We start from the raw sequence: 21,425 nt of genomic DNA on the forward strand, positions 1-21,425 counted from the left end.
ACTTTTGAACTGCAGAATAACTTATACATAACAACTTAACTATAAGAAGGTGTCAGAATTCTAAAATACTTTGTTGTATTTCCAGTAAAATGAGATTTTTGTAATTTTTTTCATGATTTTTTTTTCGTCGTATGCAATCCTATGTACGTCCCTTGCTTGAGAAGATCTTAGAGCCTTTTCGGCAGTCAACTCACTCACCTGTCATTTCTGCATCCTCTGCATTGTGTGGGAGGAAGTTCCCAGGAAGACGACAGATTCATATAATTTTTACATGTATTTGTAATCCAATTTGATAACAATGTTGGAGGTATTCTCTTACCTAACAACCAAAAAAAGCTCTAAATTGCTGAATAAGCACCAGTCTTCTTTTAGAACTCATATTTTTTTTTTGTGTAGTTGTTTATGCACTGACTTTGGACTTTCGTATCCGTAAAAGAATTCTTTCTTTTTTCCTTGTAGATTTTAACTCTGGTCGACAATCCCTTCTTTTCCTGTGTGATATTGCCTTACTTGCACCTGGATATCTAGGTACCATGTGTTTTGGTCACAAGGTCTTATTTGCTACCGGTGCAAACCACTTTGTGAGGGCATTGTTGAATTCTGAATCTTACAAATTTTTCCCGTGCACAAGATGATATAAACACGTCCACCGAGGACATTTCCCACGTTCGTCACGTAAGGCGTCTTGCACTGCAGGTGTTACATAATGTATCATGCACTTAAGTATGAGACATGCATGACACAAGACATTTATCTGGCATATCCGTAGTCACCGTGCGTCCACCTGCCCGACCTTCAACTTAGCACTACTGCAACACAGGCCTCTTGCAATGATATTGATAATAATTACTTCTAAAGAATAAGTTGATCACAAGACCAATAGTTAGGCTTTGCAATCCCACATTGGCTCCACAGAAATCAATGATACTCTTATGAGTACAAGGCCCAGAAACTGTTTCTTCCCTTCTACAGTACATTGAGGTTTTGGCATTCACTTCCCGCCTCTGTTTTTCCTGACTCCCAAAACCTTACTTCCTTTTTAATTTATAGTAATCATCTGTGTAACAGACAACTGAAATTTAAATAACACAGACAAACAACGTATTTTAGAATAGAACTCTTAAGTACTGTATAGATTTATCCAGTTATGGTAAACATGTAAAGTTTTTAAATGCCAATACGATATCAATAAACCAGGAACTTAATGGTGGTATTATATCTCAGTGCACAAATATTTTCATGACCGACGCTTAGAACATCATCATCATTCCTTGTAAAATGAAATTCAATGAAAATGTCAGACTTTTGTATGAAGCATTATAAGTTTTTCTTCATAAGCCTTCCCCCTTGGATTTACCCTCCCATGATTAGGCATTTCAAGGCAGCCTGCTGGTTTTTCCATTCCTCTAATATCTACTGAAATTGCAAACTTACTCCTATGGACGCTTTTAACCTGCACTTGCGTATCAGTGTACGTACCAGGTATTTTTTCTCCGGGTTAGTTTTTGTATAAGTTGTTTGAACATAAGCATGATTTTCTGATCAGGTTTTTCATGTTAGTTTATGAAATGTCTTTTGGTTAACATTTTTGTTCATTTGACTTTTGTTATTTAATAGTGTGTTTTTGAGCTTAATCGTTTTCTATATCTGTGATTTTTATCGTAAATTATCTTTTTTCATCATATTTGTTGGTAAGTACTATCATGGTCTTGCTTTAGTAATCTCCTGTATAATTCTTGCAGTACAGTAATTTGTTCGTGTAGTCTGTAACAACATAAATTTCTTTACTAGAAACACATCACATTCCTTTCTCTCCCTCCAGCACGCAGGACGTTTGCTCAAACATTCCTCCTGTATTCTGTGTTGTTCACTCCATTCAAAAATCTAATTAAGTATTTTAAGTCTTCCTTTATTGTTTTGTCCGCCCATATCTTCTGTTCATACCAAATTTCCAGTAACAAATAATGTGAGTGTGCTGTCACGGAACTCAGTAATTTCGTTTTTCATGTATTCCTCCTCAAAGTAATTCGGTTCTGTAATGTTGTTTAAAGAACCATTTCAAATAACTGCTCAGGGACACACGACATCTTGCTTGTTGCTGTATCTGCTCATTACTTTTTATTTGAGGAAATAATGTAGTACTGTAATGTCATCATAAATATCAGTTATTTAGTTAAATGTTTGTACAGTAATGTGAGTGTAATATTGATTGTGGTAAATTGTAATTCTTGAATTTTTTTCTCGGTGTTTTCTGTAGTTCTGATTCTAAATTTTTCACTGTAGACACTAAGCAAAAGTAACACGGTGCAGTTAGACACTTCCGTTTTAAGCAAAAAATCGTAAACCGAAAAATCGTCAAAAATCATAAGAAAACCATATTTTAATGCTTTGGGTGCTTAAAACGATGTAAACTGCTTTTTTATTGAGTTTTTCATCAAAAAAACTTTCAAATTATGATTATTCTGCCGTTTTGGAGCCATATTTCTTCCGTTGGATCGAGAACCCTGGAACATGCTGGTAATTTCTGATGAATATATTTGCAACGTCTCGAACGTCGTAAGTTAAACCGGGGACTGCCTGTATTCTTCTTAAACAGGTGTACTGCGGACATAGCGGCCTTTTGAACAAGGGAGAGAAACCTGGTGTGTGCTGCAAATCTCAGCTTAACGGTAAGGGTTTTCTCTTACAAGAGAAGTTGTCATTACTGATTGGCCTAGCTGTATTAATGAAATGAGGTTTCTCTTAAGAGTTTCCGCACAATTGTTTTCATGTTTATTTCTTTAAGATCAGGTTAGGCCAAGCCCATTTCCTGGAGGACTTTCTAAGTTTTGAGTACTGTATAGTTATTTCTCTATAGTAACTGACAGTGAAGCCATTTCATATTATTGCACTAGATTATTATACCTTGTGTGTGTTTCAAGTTAGATGTCACCAGGATCAAGTAAAACTGTAACCCAAGAGCCTAGCATGCTAAATAAAGGTTTGACCATTAGGACTAGAATTGCTGTGGAGTTGGGCATTGTGTTAGTTTTGAAGGATATTAAATTTAGGTCTACTGGCAAATTAAAACGGACCAATTCAGCTTAGTTGTCCATATTGTAACCCGTACACTTCATTCTCATGTTTAAAGTTTTTACATCAAGAGTTTGTATGATAGCATTCTGGTCTAGGTCGTCTTCTATGCCCTTTTGTCCTTTGTATCCTCGACCTTCCTATAGGGCTTCATCCAGATACTTTTGTAATTCCTTCTCACCCCTTATCACTTTTCCAAACCATCTCAAGTCTTTGAGGTTTGTCTATTTTCTGGGCTCTAAACACCTGTGAGAACTTCTCCATATATAAGATGGCCTCAGTGTGGAACAGACTGCCATATAAGATAGCTTCAGTGTGGAACAGACTGCCAGCATAGGTTGTGAATAGCACTAACACCAGTCAGTTCAAGAATAGGTTAGACAGTGTTCAGCACTTTGACACACTGTTCTTGTAACCACATACTGTAACAGCCAATTCCAGCGATTTCACATGTACAGTACTATGACCATCATAATACACTCAAGCAATAATTCATAGATTTTGGTCACATCTAAAAATTTCTTTTTTACTTGAAAGTGACCATGTCTGCTACACAGGTTAGTACAAGCCTCATGCACACACAAAATTTCAGTCTGTTTACTGATGGGATGCTTATTTAACAGGAGTCTTGAACTACTTTTTCATTGCATCCATACTTTTATTACTCTTCACAATCAGCATGTTGCCTACATAAAAGAAACATTCTACTTCTGCTATGGCCTCTCTGTCTACAACAGCATGGTGCTCCTTCAGCTTCTCATCTCTCATATTTTGGTTACTGAAAAACCCTTGATCCATCTGCATTTTACAGTCCTCTTAGTCTGTTAGGAAACCATGTTACAAACAGTACAAATTATTTTCCAGGTCATGTCCATGCCTCTTTTGCAGCATCAATACACACACTCCTTTATGTACCTTTTCATTTCTTTCCTTACAGTCACAATTAACTTTGCTCAGTTTGATTTCCACAGTTTGATTTCCAGTCCTCTCTTATTAATTTAAATCTTGTATCATATAAATATATCTGCAGCCTCTTCCTCTGATTCTGTTATTGACACTAGGTCGTCTGCATACTGCAGCTCCAAGGGGCCGCCACTTTCTATATGTCTTAATAGCATACTCCATTTATATATTATTAAAAGCAAAGGATCAGTAATGATCCTAGAAACATTAGTACCTAGTTCATTCTTTCTGGCACTTATGCCGAAACATTCTCACAAGCCACAAACATATTGCATACTCTCTTCCTTTTGCATGGTATTTCTCGTCTTGTCTCGTTACAGTGTGCCTCTGCTGTTGATTTCTTTGTGTCAAGACAAACTGACAACTGTCACCTTGCAGAGCTTTTCTCAACCTTTCTCCCAGCACCTTCAATAAAGCATGCTCAAGCAGTCTTATTCCTTGCTTTTCACTTAGGTAATTTAGTTTCTCAGACATTCTTTGTTAGTTGCTTAACTATCTAAGAGAGTACATAATGAAAGCACAGTAGTAATGTGAGTAAATAGTCTATTAACCATTACATTTTTCATATAAAAAGATCTACAACAAACATTTGTCAATGAAAATTAAAGTAGATTGTGCAGTTTTACATCTTATGCTCTCTACCTCAATCAAAAACCTGCAGTGTGTCACCAACTTACGGCAGATTTGATCTAATGGTGCTTTTTCAGTGTCGTTAATGGCATTTTACAGCTCCATAACTTGATGTTGCATCAAGTTCTAGTGCCATTGACGGCACAAACGGCAAGAATAGGCATCATGTTAATATGGCTTACGGCGCTGTAACTTTATACAACATTAAGTTACAGTGCCAAACATCAAGTTATGGCGCAGTGCTGGAATGGATCACCCGCCGTAAGTTGAGGACCTACTGAATACTGATAGCAAGACTGATTGGTAGTTGTTGAAATATATTTAGCATTTATTTATTCACAGTAGCATAAAAATCTTGGTTATTACTGCACAGTAAGTGATTAACTTCAATGCAAAATTTACATGTTATGTAAAGATGCTAAATATTCAGACAAAAGTAAACATTCTTCAACATTTTAAAAATACAGTACCGGTTTATAAAGTGAAATGCATGTATATAAAAAACTCCCATGAAAACCTCCATTTCATATTAAAATGAACTTATGTACTAGTTTTCACACGTGCCAAGTACCAAAATATCCACCCATTTATTAGTTTATAAAAATAGTGTACAAAAATGTAGAAAATGTTAAGTACAGATGTATAAAATGCACAATGGAAGTATTTAATTAGAACTGGATCTTTTAACCCATGGGGTTGCAAGCTCAGGCTGCCTGACATTTTATACCATCATCTACTGTAAACAGTTTTTTTTTTTATCAGCCTGGAATATAATTCACACATTAGCTCTCAGTTTTGTATGAAAGAAAATTTACTTCATGAAAAACCAGTTGTAATGAATAACTAAAATTTTTTAAGGACAATGGTATAAGAAAAAGTACCTGGAACTACTTTTTTTTTTTTCGACTGACTGTATTTACCTAAAATAACCTCAGTGTAATTTTTGAACTATTCTTTGTAGCTTTCAGACATACCAGTGCAACTTACAAATGACTGTGGTATAGTGTTCTACATCTAGAATATTATTTTACTTAACCTGATACTGCCAAGGAAAATTGTAATGGCTTGTCAAAATCTTTCTTGCAGTGTTAGACACACAACAGTCATAAGGAATTCCTGAGCACTGCTGCGTCAAACACTTCATCCAACTGTTGCTGCTATACTAAGCTCCTCAAGTTTACTGTTCAGCTGAGAATTGGTATCTTGGATGAGGTCGATCTTTTCTTTCAGCAATTTAATTTCTTGATTCTGATCTTGGCTTCTTCTCTGACTCTCTCTAACCCTGAAAAATTGGTTTGAGGATTATCTTTCGATGTAATCAAGTGAATGGACTACAAATGAATACAAAGCTCACAAGGTCTACAACTTACCATGAATATATGGCCAATCCACGTCCTGCTACAAGTAAGTTATCGGGATAAAACTTGCCAAAGTTTGTCCACAAGGCCATGTAGCAATTCAAAATACTGTTCCCTACCAAGATAAAAATGTCTGTTGTTTTGCAGTTGTCGGCTAACACCCACAGCCATCTTCAATTTAGCTAATTGTGATTGGTGGAAGCTAAGCTGATCACTGCCCACTAGATGTTATAGTCCAAATATAACTACTTATCAGGATAAAAGGAAAAGATAAGCATCAATGATATCAGCTGTGGATATTCATCATCTGCTCATTGAAAGTTGCTAATTCACCATCTGCTCATGAAAAGTTGCTAATCTTTAATTTTTATCATTAAAATTAAGAAAGCAACTTTAACTCCACAATGGCAGCAATGATGCAAGAGTAATGTTAACCTTTCATTATGAAAGAAATGCATATGTACTGTATACACCGATTCACCTGTTACATTGGTAAATAAACTCTGTAGGAAAAATCTGGCTCTAAAACCACATCAGTAAAGTTCATGTAAAAATGAAGTAGATTAAGGTTATATGTACATGCCGTGTTACATCTGATAATAACCAGAGAATTGTGGTCCCAAGTATCACATGTATTCCACATTAAAACTTTCTTTCTTTGTCTCGAATTAGGATAAGCCAGGTGTTTCTCATGCTTTTTAAAAACGTGAAAAAGAATTTGACCTGGATAGAACTGCTTCGTCACCTCCTGCTAGATAAACCTCTGGTACCTCATGAAAGACTAATAGTTTAGTACGTGGAACTTTGCATCTCTGTCATTACATCCTTAAGTAATATTTTCATGATGAACTGCAGGAATAAAGCTATAATTCTCACTCTCCAATTCCTGCAGCTATAATTCTCACTATTCATTTTGTCCCCAAAAAGGGTTTAATAGGCTTCAAATCAATGCAGCCTTGGATTTCAGATGACGAGAAGAAAGAAACCTATCAAAGAAGCCCCTTTTCAAATTATGAGAGTTCAGACCTCCAAGAGCAAGGTGCCAGATAGAACAGGCAGATCAAAGGCAATGATGGAAATGGCAAGAAGAGCTGTAGAGGAAGTCTCCAGAATATTGAAGCAGGAGCTCATGACGATAAAGAGGGATGGCAGGAATGTGGCGTTCAAACACTACTGAGGCCCATTTTACGCCAATAGAATCTTTGAGAGTCAACTCTGAATTGTACACAATAGACCTTTGAAAAATAGTGAATATGACCAGAGGACGACACAGAAGAAAACAATTTTGTCTACAATGAATCTACAAAAAGGACAATGGTAATGATTAGGGTACAAAAGCGCAGTCTCATTGAGGTTGATGGAATCTTCCACTCCCTGAATGTACAATCCTACTCCCTACCAGATATAAGAGCATGAGTTTCCTTGTATTTTATCCAACTTAACAGACTTTAGGTACTAGAAAACTTTATGGCTTTGAAAAAAAATGAGACATATTTCATCCTCACAATCTGGGTATGTCTTTAAGCGTGTCCAGACATTGATTATGTGGATAAAATTGCCCTCAAGGAGTTTTTATTATTCAATCCTCCTACGATGGAAACTTCAAGTTTATTTTGCAGCTTCACGATGAGTCAGCTACAAAACCTAATTTTTAAAAATGCAAATTTATAGTAATTTATACATTTATTTGTATCAAGTTACATTTTCCAACATAAAAGTTTCCAAGAAAATACTTTTAATATACAATACCTCACAGCCATTTCCTGTCTTTCCTTTCTGATGGAAGATAAGTCTTGTTCTAGCTGTTTCCGCAAGGCCTCCTCAGCTCGTAATTTGTCCCGCAAGAGAGTCACTTGTCCTTCTAGATGACTGATTCTTCTTTTGTAGTCTTCAATTTCCGACAAATATTTTGATCTGCAATAAAAAAAAATGGTTTAAATTGCTATTCATTCACTGCAGCAGAATTATGTTACAAGCAATTTTGTATTATGGTACAGAATAGAATACTGTATAAAATGTACAGTACCTCTGTCTGTACAAACAGTACACATACTATTAAAAGTGGATAAAATCAAATGATACAATGATTAGATGCTTCATAATTACCTCAAGGAAGCTACCCTGTTTTTGCTTTTTATTTTGTACAACTCGTATTTCCTCACAATGAACTCGTACTTGTCTCCTGATTCAACCAAGTGTTTCTTTGTTTTTTCCATTTCACCCTGAAACAAAAAGTAGTAGTTCGACTGATTTTGGAATGGGTAACAAATATTACAAAATATTGCAACATACTGTATTTCAACACTTTAGTATAGTAAATTTACTCTGCATTACAGTAATTCCTCTTCAGTAAAAAGTCTTAGGTGCTGGTGTTTTATGCAAATTTTCTTATAAATGTTCAAAATCAATCATTTTTAATTTGGGAAGATTTAATATGCTTCTAAGGAATGTTACAATGCTTACAAAGGCAGAGGAGACTTGAAAACATCACTGATACCTGATCAATTCACACTTAAGAACATGTAAGGGGAACATTATCTCAACTAACTCAACATAAGCTTTCCCTACTAAAAGACTATTAGAAACACCTGAGAGAGTATGACCATAAATGGTCAAAGCTGGCCATTTCCATAAGCCTAAGGGGAAGGAGGAGTTTCCCACTTACAATATGCATTGTGTGATAAACTAGATGGTACTGAAAGCTCTCAGACTTGTCCTTTTGACTCAACTACATTTTCTTCTTCCCTTTTCATCCATTCCCTTTAGTCTCTTTTTGCCTAGTTCTTAAAAGTAAATTTATAACTTTATCTTTGTTGAACTTTCATCCCTAAATCAAGAGGGACAATAATCCTGCCCTCTGAGTCTAGAAATTACTAGATGATCCCTGGTTATAAGACTTTCAAATAACACAAGTTTGCATGTCAGTGACCACTGCCACCAGTGGATGCAAAATAATAATAATAATAATAAAAATAATAATAATAATAATAATATAAAACTAAAATACCCCAGGCTAAATGCCATCACTCAACTCGACACTTGAATGAGAATCTCATTCTTCATGCACAAGAGGTGGTCCTCAACCAGATGCCAAGGTTATGAAGTCCCAAGGGAAGGATATGAAACAGGCCAACTTCACAAACATTCACTCATCTGCCTGTAAGCCTAATGAAAGTGAGGTTTTGTCAAAACATATGGCAAAAGATCTCGGCGATACAGTCGAATCTTCAGCAATGTCACGTCCTTGCAAAAGGTGGGAGTGCAATTACTTTAAGCGCACACATTCATGTGGAAAACTTCTGAAAGGACATTACCTTGTTAATTAATCTTCCAAAGAATGGAATGCCACATGTGAATGGAAAACAAAACACAGACAAAAAGTGTACTTGAATAATGAGAAAATAACAGAATCAAAATCAGCAGCTGAGAATTGAACATCACACATAGGCAAAGGATTATAGCCTGAATCAAACTTGGGAGCTTGGATGTATATAACAATGCTGGGATGATTAGGTCAAAGCTTTACAGTAGAGAAAATAAAATACCCCTAGTACAGAGTAATGTGACATTACTGGCACTTCGGCAGAACAGTGGTGCTAACCTGGGGAAAAAGTGGTATACACTAAAGCGCCATATATACTAGACAAAATGTTTCTTACTGAAATAAACTCAATCTATTATTCTGTTACTCTTCAGCCACTGGTTTAAATAATAAATGCCACTATTGAGAATAAAGATCACAACTTTATGCAGTTTTGTTTAAGAGAACAACATTCCAACAATTGTAGAACAAAAGGCCTGATTGAATGGCATTTGGCATTACCATCAATACTGGAAGTCTCACAAATAACCTTTAATGTTCTGGTTTCATTAGAATGGGACATGTTTTGAACCAGGAAGAGTTTATTTTTTTCCTATGTTTCCTCTCAAGGTCTGTTTTACATCATAGAATTTTTCTGTAATGGAACAATTATGGAGTTGTTGAAAAGTCCCACTTGATACTGACTGGGTGATTACCTATGTTCTACTTGAATAAACAACCTTTTTATGTAGTGTTTTGTATATTCATGACATTACCTATGTTCTGCTTTAATAAACAACCTTTTTATGTAGTGTTTTGTATATTCATGACATTACCTATGATCTGCTTTAATAAACAACCTTTTTATGTAGTGTTTTGTATATCCATGAGGACATTCTGTGCAAAATTTTGATTATTGACATTTACTTCTAATAACATTATATCATGATGAAAGCTAAGAAGACAGTATGACAACTTTTTCCAAAGACAAGCAAATTAATCTTTTGCATAAGCGAATAACAAACCTGTAGCTGCTTAATTTCCTCTAACATTGAAATCTGATGTTTAGAGTTCTGAATTTGACCATCCAGTAATGAATGGAGTTTCTGAGGGGAAGATGATCCACAGCTCCTCACGCTGCTTCGCTGTGTGTCACATCTAGAAAGTATAAATTTTAAAGACTCAAAAATGCCATAATTCTAATGTTGGAATACTATAGGGTTTACGTGATATGAAGAAGATATTTACAAGAACATGAAAACAGATCTTGAAAGATCTACTGTACTGGGAAAAGGGATATTCCTTTCCTTTAACTAGTCTGTTCACTGGAAAAGGGACATTCCTTTCCTTTAACCAATCTGTTCACTAGTATTAGTAAACTGTCTACTGTTAACATGAACACTGTTCTGTTATACATTTCATCTTACCAACTACCAACACAAAATCATGGCTGAAAATCCAGTATTCAAATATGCATCTTACACTTCAAGGCTTTTTGTGCCTGCTGGTCCTGTAGTACCTCCTAAGTCAAGAGATGGTAGTGCGTCTTTGCCTTCAACCCCATCTCCGCCAATACTGCTAGACCTGCTTCCATACCTCTGCTTTCGGCCACTGTTCCGAGGAGATTTTCCTCTTTCTGCCTTCAAAGGCTCTCTGCAAAGTAATATTCAACCTTATGAAATTCATTAGTTATAATCCATGCACATTTCAAACATAAATACTTGTGTAAATAATCAATCATATTACACTTAAATAGATTTTGCTACAAAAAAATCCTTATTAAATAAAACCTACGACTTCTTGTGTCGTCCGCTACTTCTCAGGGATTCTCTTCTGCGTAAGCTCCTCCGATGTGAATCCCCTCTTGTTAATGAGGATTCAGTAAGTGGTAGACTTCTCAAGCTTGGAGGACCATATTCATCGTGAATGCGCTGACTGATTGACTCACGTCTGAGATTACTGTCTGAAAAATTGAATATTTTTCATAATGTTAATTTGCTAAACTATTTCCTTAATACATTCACTTCCTGATAATTACAGTAGGAGATAATTAAAATTGTGCAGAAACTTTTAATCAGTGCTGTATAAGCATTAATTCAACTCTTGGATAAACATAGTACTTGAACTTTTACTCCTGAGTTTAGGTTATAAAAATGTGACAATCTAACCATGGCCTTCATCTGAACAAATACAGCTACTGATTATTATTAGGCAAGCTTCACATATTAAACCAAACTGTAAACAACTTTGAGTTTATTTCACAAACTGAAAGCTATATGTTTACACTTTCCATGTGGCATTCTGTCAAAAGATTGTAAGGAACAAAAGAATTATTCAATGTTGTTTTAGTAGCAACAAATAAACTGAATATCCACCATTTTCATTAGCATAAACTCAAAACATATTATTTCTCAGGACACAAACCTAAAATGCACAAATGAAAACATTACACTGACAGCTTTGTTCTCTTCTCAATAGCCCTGGGTACCATAAATGGCTGGTTTATTAAGCAATTTAACTGCAAATGAGTCAAACTTAAGTTATTAAAGCAAAGAAATCTGCCATAAGAATAAATAAGTGTAAATAAACTTTAAACCCTATAAAATTTATTTAAATCCTATAAAATAAGACATTTTACACAAAAATCAATACTTGTTGGTTGGAAAAAGTACAGTGATAAATACTTAAGTAGAAAGTAAACTTATCAATAGTGACCTTGATAAAAGCACCCAAAAAGAAAACAAATGGTCTTTGACATGCACAATTCTTTCTTCTTCCCATGCAAACACAGTGGTGAAAGAACCCCAAATCACAAGGGCTAGGGAGCAGATGCTCCTCCAATATCAACAGCATAATACTCAAACAAGTAAAATTCTGTTGTGAATTGACAAAAAAATTACTTTCATGCATTGCTCACAATTTTCATTGAATACAACTAAAGCACAAAAACATGCCACAAAAGAAGATAAAATGTGCTAAAAAAGGTCAAAATAAAACAATTATGCATAAAAAAATCAATAATTATGAGTGAGTCATAAAGAAACCAAAATATATGTACTGTAATACATTTCAAAATTAACTCACTCCTTATATACTGTCGCAGTTGTCCTTCATTATCTTCAATTTCGGCTAGAGCCTCAGAAAGCTAAAAATGCAAGGTTGGTAAGAGTTATAAGTACTAAAAGGCTGTCTGCACACACTTCTAACCAGACTGGAATATCACAACATGCCATACAAGATACACAAAAAAAAGATAAAAAGTCTGCATAAATCACAAAACAATTATGTTTTGAATAAAAAAATAGGAATTACAGTGTATCTTTTGTCACACCCATGACATGTCAGCGAGTCTCAACTTTCCAGTCAAGCAACTAAGCCATGCACAATTACCAACAAGTTAACTGATATTTGTATCTAAAGGGAAAGTACACTGCAGATTTCTGAATTATCACTGATTAATGAAGCAAAATCATATGACAAAAATATTACTTTGGAAAACACTCGGTCGTAATTAAATTGGAACCAACTACTGTACTTACTAGCATGATCTAATTAAATGGAAATCTAAACAAAATTTTAATTGCACAAGCCTACAGAGATATTAGGCCTTCTAAATGGAGGGATACTTATCACTGAAAGACACATCTTGAACATAGGATATATGATACTTTTATTCACCAGCAACCAAAGCTATTTATTACAAGCCTTGAAATTCATTACAAAATTATCTAAGGAAGAACTTATTATTCTCAATTTCTGTCTTTTTATTTGCAAAACCTTTGTAATGATATTGCATACAACTTCACACATACCTTGTAAGCTAAAGTTTCATTATCCATCTCTAACTGACGAGAAGCTTTCTCCAGGAGCGAAACGCGATCCTTCATCTCATTTAACTGGTCTTCAGATTCTTGGTGTGTTCTCTTCAGCAACTCAAAGTCTGTGCTCACCTATTAAAGGTTTAAGAATTAGGGAAAAAATTATAAACTGTAACAAACCTTGTACTATATACATATTTCTAAGTAGCAGGCTTAGCGAAGAAGAGCACATGAGAATTCAGTCAAGATTTTAATTTTCATGAAGCATTCAAAAATATTTTTAATATCAAAGTTTAATTCGCTCAAGCATATTGCATTTTGATGTCTTATTGGCCCGTTGGAAGTAGTGAACATTTAAAACTTTCTATTGAACACCAGCTAAGTAACTTGACTATCAGATGACACCGAATCAATAAAGGGCCTTACTCTTCAGGGGTTAAGTCACCTTGTCTACAGAAACAGCAACAGGGATAGTGACTTCATTATTCTCACAAGAACCTATCTAAAGGGTCCTACCAGAGACCAGAAACAAGTGTCAGTAACTTCAGCCAATAGATCATGAAGCTCACTCACCCTGCCAGTTGAGCCTAACTTTTAATAGAAAAAGCTTTGGCCGATTCTCCTCAGGATTCCACTCCAGAAAGATCTTTTGGCAAAATTCAGCACTGGAGAGGTCCCCATTAAGAAGTCTGACTGTATCTAAGTTCTAAATTTCTACAACATATATTCAACAACTCTGCAAAGGGGGAGGTCCTCCTTATACCATGGCCATTTATTCTCTGACTTACACTGCTGTTTGTTTAATTACTTATTACTGTAGTTATGTTACCTTAATTTCTTCACTATCTCTTGTTTTCTCTTTTCATATAGGAGAATCTATTCTGTGGACACCTCCTTTGACAGCTGATGCCTTTTAAGCTTCTTCCAAATGGACGATTGCTCATTTTTTAAAGAATAACCTTAGTTCTTACCGCACCGACTGACTGATTTAGGGTTCGCTGGCATCGTGGCATCCAAAGTCATCTTATAAGGATGCAGAGCGACTATTTCTTCCAACATGAACATAAAGGTTCCCAAAATTCAGTACCTTAATGAGCTGTCCTGTCAGTTCCTTCTCACGATCAGATGCAGGTGTAGTCCTGGCTGCAGATAGTTCCTCCGTGAGTTTGGACCGTTCAACAAGGAGATATGCTATCTGGAAGAACACTTTTGAGATGAAACTCCTAAACTCAGGGACTTGATGTTTATCATCCAGGGACTTGATGTTTATCATCCAAACTCTTGAAAATTTTGCTTTACAGAACCATAATGACTCACAAATTACTATTTTTGCTTTGACTGATAAGAAATATCTCGTAAATTTGGTCAAGATTCGATATTTATGATCTTAACTGATACCTTGATGTTTAATCTTTAAGTTGCCATCAAAACATTAACCCAGTCTACGATTCCACAAATCAAAGATTTGCTTTTAAGATATACTATACAGTAATAGGCTATAGACTACCAAACAATAAAAAATTTTAAAAAAAGAGACAAATAATGATGACCTATAACTGCTTGAAATTTATACACAATTCAACTTATCAACTCTTTGTATACAAAACTGAATTTTTCTATAGTTCCAGTACCTGTTCTCCCAATGAGCCTTGAGCAACATCCTCTAGTCCCTCTTTAAGTAGCATGGCTGTTACAGCTTGGGTGCCTGCAAGCAATGCTTCAAGATCCTCCTTCAAGGTCCTTACTTCGTTATCCAACTCCTTTACTCTTTCCTCGCACTTCAAACGAAGATGTTCTGTGTATTCTCCTAGTTCCTGCAGCAAATATAAATAAATTTGAATGTTGACATACTCCTTCAGAAACTGTAAACAGCAATTGCTTACTTAAAATATTGAAAGTAAAAAAAATCTGATCTTCTCGCATACAAATGTGAAAACCAATTTCCTTTACAGAAAATAGGCCAACAACTACACTAAATATTTCCAAAAGAGATATTCAAGCACCAGTGATGGAAAGATACAAGGTATTATTAGCCATACATTACTACAGGTATATTAAAACTTTCAAACTATGTGATGAGAAACAGTATGGTATCCTGGGTGCTTCCAGAGAATGTAACTTTAAATAACTCCTCGGTGCATAACCCCTAATGTAAATATGCATAAACAGCCAAATGATAGGTTTGGGAAAGTCTATGAGCATGAAATAGTGCATGAGGTATTTCATAAGTGGGAAAGCATAATCGCTGTAATGTGTATTTACATGAGGCATTCACTACTGCTTTCTGAATCTCTTCTAATTACTTTCCAATTTTCATCTAGCCTAATTACTTTCTAACTTTAATTTTCATTTTAACTTTAATTTTCATCTACTTTCTAACTTTAATTTTCATCTACTTTCTAACTTTAATTTTCATCTACTTTCTAACTTTAATTTTCATCTACTTTCTAACTTTAATTTTCATCTACTTTCTAACTTTAATTTTCATCTACTTTCTAACTTTAATTTTCATCTATTTCCTTTGATCTTTTCCCACCTAGCTGTCTAATTCCTACAACTCTGACTTGCTTCAAGATCCCACTCATTTCAGGGCATTTGCTTGGGGCACCTATATTAACCTAGAAATAATTCAGTGGTCTAATTCAACCACTATGAAATCAAAAATAGCAGTATTGCAGCATGCAATGTCAACTAAAGGGATTGGACAGAATGCAGTTCTGTAAAACACTGGTAAACAATGTGTAAACAGTGCTAGCATTGTTGTAGCACATTTAGATATGCATTCATGCACATTCAGAATGTAGCCTGACGTACACCGACTGTCCTTAGATATAAAACAGAGGCGATGTATCTGCTCAAGTTAATTCATTCTGCTGTACATTGTCACTGAACTTGGGAGTGAAAGAGTGAAGAGGCATTAGATTTTTACTAAATGAGTATGAAAAGGTCTGCATCTGCACTGGAATCTGCCCCATCACGCTCCTGTCCCTCATGGTAATCCCTTAAGCAATCCTTCATCAACTGAATCCTATGCCTTTGGACAAATGAATACTCTGCTGTTTAGCATCATGCCTACTGCTAGCTGTGCATTATATCTCAGTGTCACCTTGGTGCCAACTGTTCAGTCATCCACGGCTTGATTTCTAATACATCATTCAAACATGATGGCCATGAGCTGTTGCTGTGCAGCACTCGTGAACTTGCTGAAAGTGGTAAAACCCTACTAGAACAACATTAATGGGTACTCAGATGTGCAACAAGAAATGATAAAAAGATTAGAAGAAAAAGCAACTCTATGAAGATTACAGGATCCTTTTGGAATCTGGATATCTCGGTCACAATAAATTTCTTCATTATCCACCATCTACTTGAGCATACTCTGGGACATGTAATCACCATGTTGGTGCCCTAACAGAAGTAAATATTCGTATGACAATGTAGTTATCTACTGAACATAAACAAGGAATCTAAGACTGCAAATTCTCTCCCTGCATGTTGAACACACATGGTCCTCAAAATCCAGCTACAAAAAGAAAATGAAGTTTTTTAAAATCAAAATTTAATTTTCTATACACCACCTTGACTGCACAGAGACTCAACCAGTTGAAGAACTAAAAGATTATGTAAAAGTAATGGGTTTGTTTCAAAACACCTTAGTTTTACCCTTATTTTCTTGACAGTATACATTCAAGAACACTAATATTATTGTAGCATCACACCACTTTATATGCATCAATCAATTAAAATTACTCCAACTCTAAAGACAGTCCACGAACAGTGCAGAAGAACAATCTCAGGGATAATGGACAGCCAAGACGGAAGAGAACAACAGTGGAGAATGAAAAGTTAAAAACAGAAGCCTCAGAGCTGGTAGCAAAGGGACATTATCAAGACTTTAGGCACCACCTACAGTGGCTTGTGTGGTGTGCCAACAGCACACCACACAAGCCTCTGTAGACATTCCTGTTCTAAAATTCTTCATATTTCAAGAGTTCGAAGGGCTTACATGCTGCTGGTATGTGAATTTTCTTGATTGAAATCCATCCAAGTAGTACAGCTTAACCACACTGATCAAATGACCAGCAGTATAGCCCAAATGTCTTACATATGCATATCATCCTTTACATGCAATACTTCATTAAAATTTCATAGTATTGGAATAATAATAACTACCACTTTCTCTTCATCAAACTGTCTTCTGAGTTTGTCGTTCATATGCCTAGCTGCCTTAAGATTGGCTTCAGCATCCACTAGAAGGCGCCATAACTGCAGGGTTCTTGAGTGAGGATCTTGCGTTTCCCAGTCCAAGCCTTCTTGCGAGAATCTTCGCTTGACACTGGTCCATTCATCCTCGCTCTGTCAAAAAGTGAAGTTATTTTTAGTAAAATGTGTGAATGTATTTTCTAAATTCTGTGCTGCAATTGTATAACTAAAACCTGTAAGAGCAGAATTTCACAGGTGCCAAGCCAGATGAAATGTATCCTCATACAAATACCAGTAGGTATACAACCATGGAAAGCTGTGGTTCAATTTAATGATCTTGAAAATTTTACAACGATACTCCCTCAGATCTTAATCTGCACGATACTCCACTGTGTTCATCAGTTACAGCCAGATTGTAAATGAGTTGATATCATCCTAGAGCATGAGCCACCATTTCTTTACAGTGGATCAAAATCTTTACTCCTTTTGCTTTTGGGAACTTGGCAAAGTAATCAAATAAGAAAAAGACTACCTTCCAACTTACTGAGCTGGAAAAAACTCAGTTGTTGACATTATCAAACAGTGCATGCGATAAATTCACTTTCTAATACAGTACAGTATCCCAGATATGACAAATCTAAGAATGCCTTTATTATTATTTAAAAGTTTGTAACAAAAGAGCACAATATTTATGAAACTTGGAGACAATTTGTCCCAGATAAAAAAGCTATGATTACAATTATGAAATTAAAACTTACTGCACTGTCATCTGCGTCCATGATTTCAACAGGAGTCTCTGATGTGATTCATGCTATAAAATGCCTGAAAATAAGATATGCAGTATTATGGTTTTTGTTATAGAGTAGAATCAGCATTTACAATAAAAATATATGCATAACAAATGAGGGTTATCTTTCATTCAGCTTTCAACCAAGAATGATGCTAAAAAGTCATAAAAAATAAACTTTCCAGTAAAAATGAATTCAGTACTTTCTTCTGTAATTATCTTGTGCATAAACACCCTGTGGCAGGTGAGCCTAATAGGCCTAGGAGTCTGTTGCAAAATAAACGTACATGTAACAAGAACTGATGATAATAAATTTCAGTTGCCTGCCTGTTTGGTAAAATTTACTTTAGCTGTGCGGCCAGATTCCCACAGGTCGTCAACTGGGACAGGTTCCTCATACATAAATAGACATAACTTTTCCTATAATGCCAGGTCCTGGCCTAACCAGATCTTACCTACTTAACCTAACTTAGGGCAGCCCCCCAAAAAGGCAGTAACCTGTCCCAGTTGGCGACTGGCGGGAATCAGGATGCGCAACTAAAGTAAAGCTTTACCAACTGTTTTATGAATGCCAAATCAGGCATACACTAACGAATAAAAGATATTCCAGCACTGCCAAATTCTCATTATAGTAACAAATAGGTAGACTGTAAAGCAACGGACTATATTTTACCCATCAGATCATGGCAGGAATACTGAATTACAATGGACCCCTGCCTATTCGTGGTTCCAGATTCACGGCTTCACCTATTTGCAGTATTTTTCATTGAAAAATATTCACAGATTACTGTGTTTTCATATCATTTTCATGACTAAATAAACTTTTTGTGATAAAACTATTAAAGTATTCAGGTATAAGCATTTTGAAAGGGGTTTTTTGGTAACTATTAAAATAGGCGGTTATGAGCATTTTTAGAGGGGGTGTCAAGTATTCGCGGATTTGAGCTATTCACGGGGGGTAGGGGTACGCATCCCCTGTGAATACCAGGGGTCGAATGTACTCAGAAATTAATTATATACAACCTCTGGGTAGACTGCAGAGTGAGGGGTCATGACTTACTCTGGTCGATAGGGGGGGGGGGGGAAGCCATCACATCCAGTTTAGGGCAATAAAAGTGAAAATTACTACCGTGCCCCTCTAGGGGGCACTGTGTTTAGTACCAGCTTCTTGGGGACGAACATAAAAACACAAAAAAAAAAAAGATGGTAAATACCATAATAAACATAAATAAAAGACATAAACATCATCAAAAGCATAAATAAAAGAAGGTAAACATAAATGTAACTAAAAGACAAACATAATAAAAAACACGAACAAAAGACGGTAAATACCGTAAACATAAATAAAAGGCGTAAACAATCAAAAGCGTAAATAAAAGTCGGTTTAGTCTTGCAAGTTCGGGCAAGGCGTCCGAGGTGAGGTCAGGTGAGGTCAGGTTAGGTCACGTCCCCTCTGGAAGGCCCACAGTAGCCCCTACGGAGTTACCTACGTCATAATTCACGCTTAGCTTTTTAGGCACAGGCTGATAGGGAGGCCTCATAGAAATGTGCCCGTTTAACGACCTAGAGGTCAGAGGTCATACGTAAGTTGACCTAAACTCTTTCCTCGTAATATGGGTAAGCTAAACTAAATACTATTCCATAACGTTGCTTAGTCCTCCAGATTTAAACAGTAAACAGATCCTTAAATCTTTCTACCGTAATTGACAGAAAAGGTCACCGTCTCACCAAAAATAAGGGACTCCCGTCGATCTTCTCAAGTTGAAAGTTTTAAGTAAGGCGGTGTTTGTCCTCCATGACAATAACAATAAGCTGTCAAAGTGTCATTGCTTAGGAACGCACGCCGCTTGGAGTTACCGACTCCTCATATTTCATTGTTATTTGTGGTGACTTGACAGTCTTAAAATATATTTTGATGTATTCTGAGTTTTATTAATAAATTATAGTACTCAAAAATATATGAAAAAGTTGTGTAATCGTGGCAAATTTGTGTAAATTGGTATTTAAAGATAAACTACTGTAGATTTCAGGCATCGACCAGAAAGCGTTTCAGTTGCAGACCGAATTGTTATCTTTGCAACAGCACATCACAATTTCCTCTGTGTTCTTTTCTAAATCTTTATTTTCTTGTACCAATGCTATATCGTAGGCATGTTTTCTCTTCATAAGGGCTTTTCACTATATATAGATATCTCCAGATTAATAATTTTTTTGTCCTCACGTGGTAAGTTGATAACTAATCCATACATCGACTACTATGCCTATTTGCTCACGAGTTCCTCATACTAGCAATATCTTCCTTCTGCCTGTTTATGGCTATCTCATTATCCTTTCTCTTTATTTCTTCCTTCCTTATTCCATAAAAATTTCTGTAATCTAGTCTCGTCTCCTTTAAATAATTCCTGGTTACCTGTCCCGTTACATTTTCCCTTTATTCGGCGGGTTTTCACCCCTATTCTATGATTTTTAGGAACTCCACACAATTATTTTCCTTTCGGAATCTTCATTTTAGGATTGTTCTCGCTGGATGATGCTTAAGCAGTCAAGTAGGTCTCATTAGATCAGAAACGAATATTTTTGGCTGAGAATTTCGCTAATTGCTTGAAACTATTTCTACGAAATAATAAAATGTAAAATTTATTCAGGGCTTAGCTAAGGTCATACTGTCACTAGAGACATTTTCGTCGCTAGAGAATTAGTTTTCCATCATGTTTAAGTAAGTAATTTTCCCCTGAATTAACTGCAGTTTCCAATACGGGCACAGTTTTGCTTAAAAATTATCCCTGACCAAAGTTCCAACACTGTTTTTGAAGCAGTGACTAAACCTTCAGCGTCAATGACACAGAACTGCTGTACCTTAAAAGCCATGACATTGCCTCGTGTACCGAAAGGACGTGGTTCAGTAACCAAGTTTTTCTTAAGACGTTCAAGGTGCTTCAAGTCTTTTATAGATTTCCATTAGTTTGATAAGTTGCACGTGCCATCTAAGATCTTCTTAAACTTCTTTCACTGAAGACTCGACACTCCGGTGAAGTGGTCAACGCGAGAGGCCTGTCATTTGCGGAGCGTACGGGATTACAGGACCTTTGAACCACACAAGGACACCGCACAAAAGCACCTTAGAGTCATTCGACAGAGATTTATATGTAAATATATTAGACTAATGTTTCATAATCAAGGAGTTACTCTCTCTAATCTTGATCTAAAGACGAGGGCGGGAAAAATTATGCAATGTAAACACAACGATACAAATTTTCCCAACCTGCAGATTGCTCAAGATATTGATTTTTATC

General features: G+C 35.8%; 2 protein-coding genes across 2 annotated transcripts in view; one reads left to right on the forward strand and one right to left on the reverse strand.

Moving 5' to 3' along the window:
- Nucleotides 1-2,664, forward strand: part of LOC136830155 (U3 small nucleolar RNA-associated protein 15 homolog) — a 33,225-nt gene extending 30,561 nt beyond the window's left edge. Inside the window, exon 13 of the transcript XR_010850565.1 lies at nucleotides 2,597-2,664. The gene's annotated coding sequence lies outside the window, so the exon portion shown is untranslated. The remainder of the gene's footprint in view (nucleotides 1-2,596) is intronic.
- A 1,897-nt stretch (nucleotides 2,665-4,561) lies between these two features.
- Nucleotides 4,562-19,981, reverse strand: LOC136830156 (uncharacterized). Its single transcript, XM_067089358.1, has 13 exons — nucleotides 19,861-19,981; nucleotides 18,104-18,167; nucleotides 17,316-17,498; nucleotides 14,774-14,956; nucleotides 14,230-14,337; nucleotides 13,137-13,274; nucleotides 12,409-12,469; nucleotides 11,119-11,287; nucleotides 10,807-10,977; nucleotides 10,350-10,482; nucleotides 8,130-8,245; nucleotides 7,773-7,937; nucleotides 4,562-5,947 (listed from the first exon to the last, which is right to left on the reverse strand). Exons 2-13 carry the CDS (start codon nucleotides 18,122-18,124, stop codon nucleotides 5,806-5,808), a joined length of 1,590 nt encoding a protein of 529 aa, XP_066945459.1. The 5' UTR covers nucleotides 18,125-18,167; nucleotides 19,861-19,981; the 3' UTR covers nucleotides 4,562-5,805.
- Nucleotides 19,982-21,425: the final 1,444 nt, after the last annotated feature.

The sequence above is a fragment of the Macrobrachium rosenbergii genome, chromosome 46 (genome assembly GCF_040412425.1).
Source record: "Macrobrachium rosenbergii isolate ZJJX-2024 chromosome 46, ASM4041242v1, whole genome shotgun sequence".
NCBI classification, from domain to species: Eukaryota; Metazoa; Arthropoda; class Malacostraca; order Decapoda; family Palaemonidae; genus Macrobrachium; species Macrobrachium rosenbergii.

Bases quoted from the DNA above. Each gene is read 5' to 3' on its own strand.
- LOC136830156 (XM_067089358.1), bottom strand. From the start codon at position 18,124: ATGGACGCAGATGACAGTGCA. The intron at 14,957-17,315 runs GTAGTTATTATT...TATTTGCTGCAG, and splicing joins AGTTTGATGAAGAGAAAGTG to GAACTAGGAGAATACACAGA. The intron at 10,978-11,118 runs GTAGGTTTTATT...ATTACTTTGCAG, and splicing joins AGCGGACGACACAAGAAGTC to AGAGCCTTTGAAGGCAGAAA.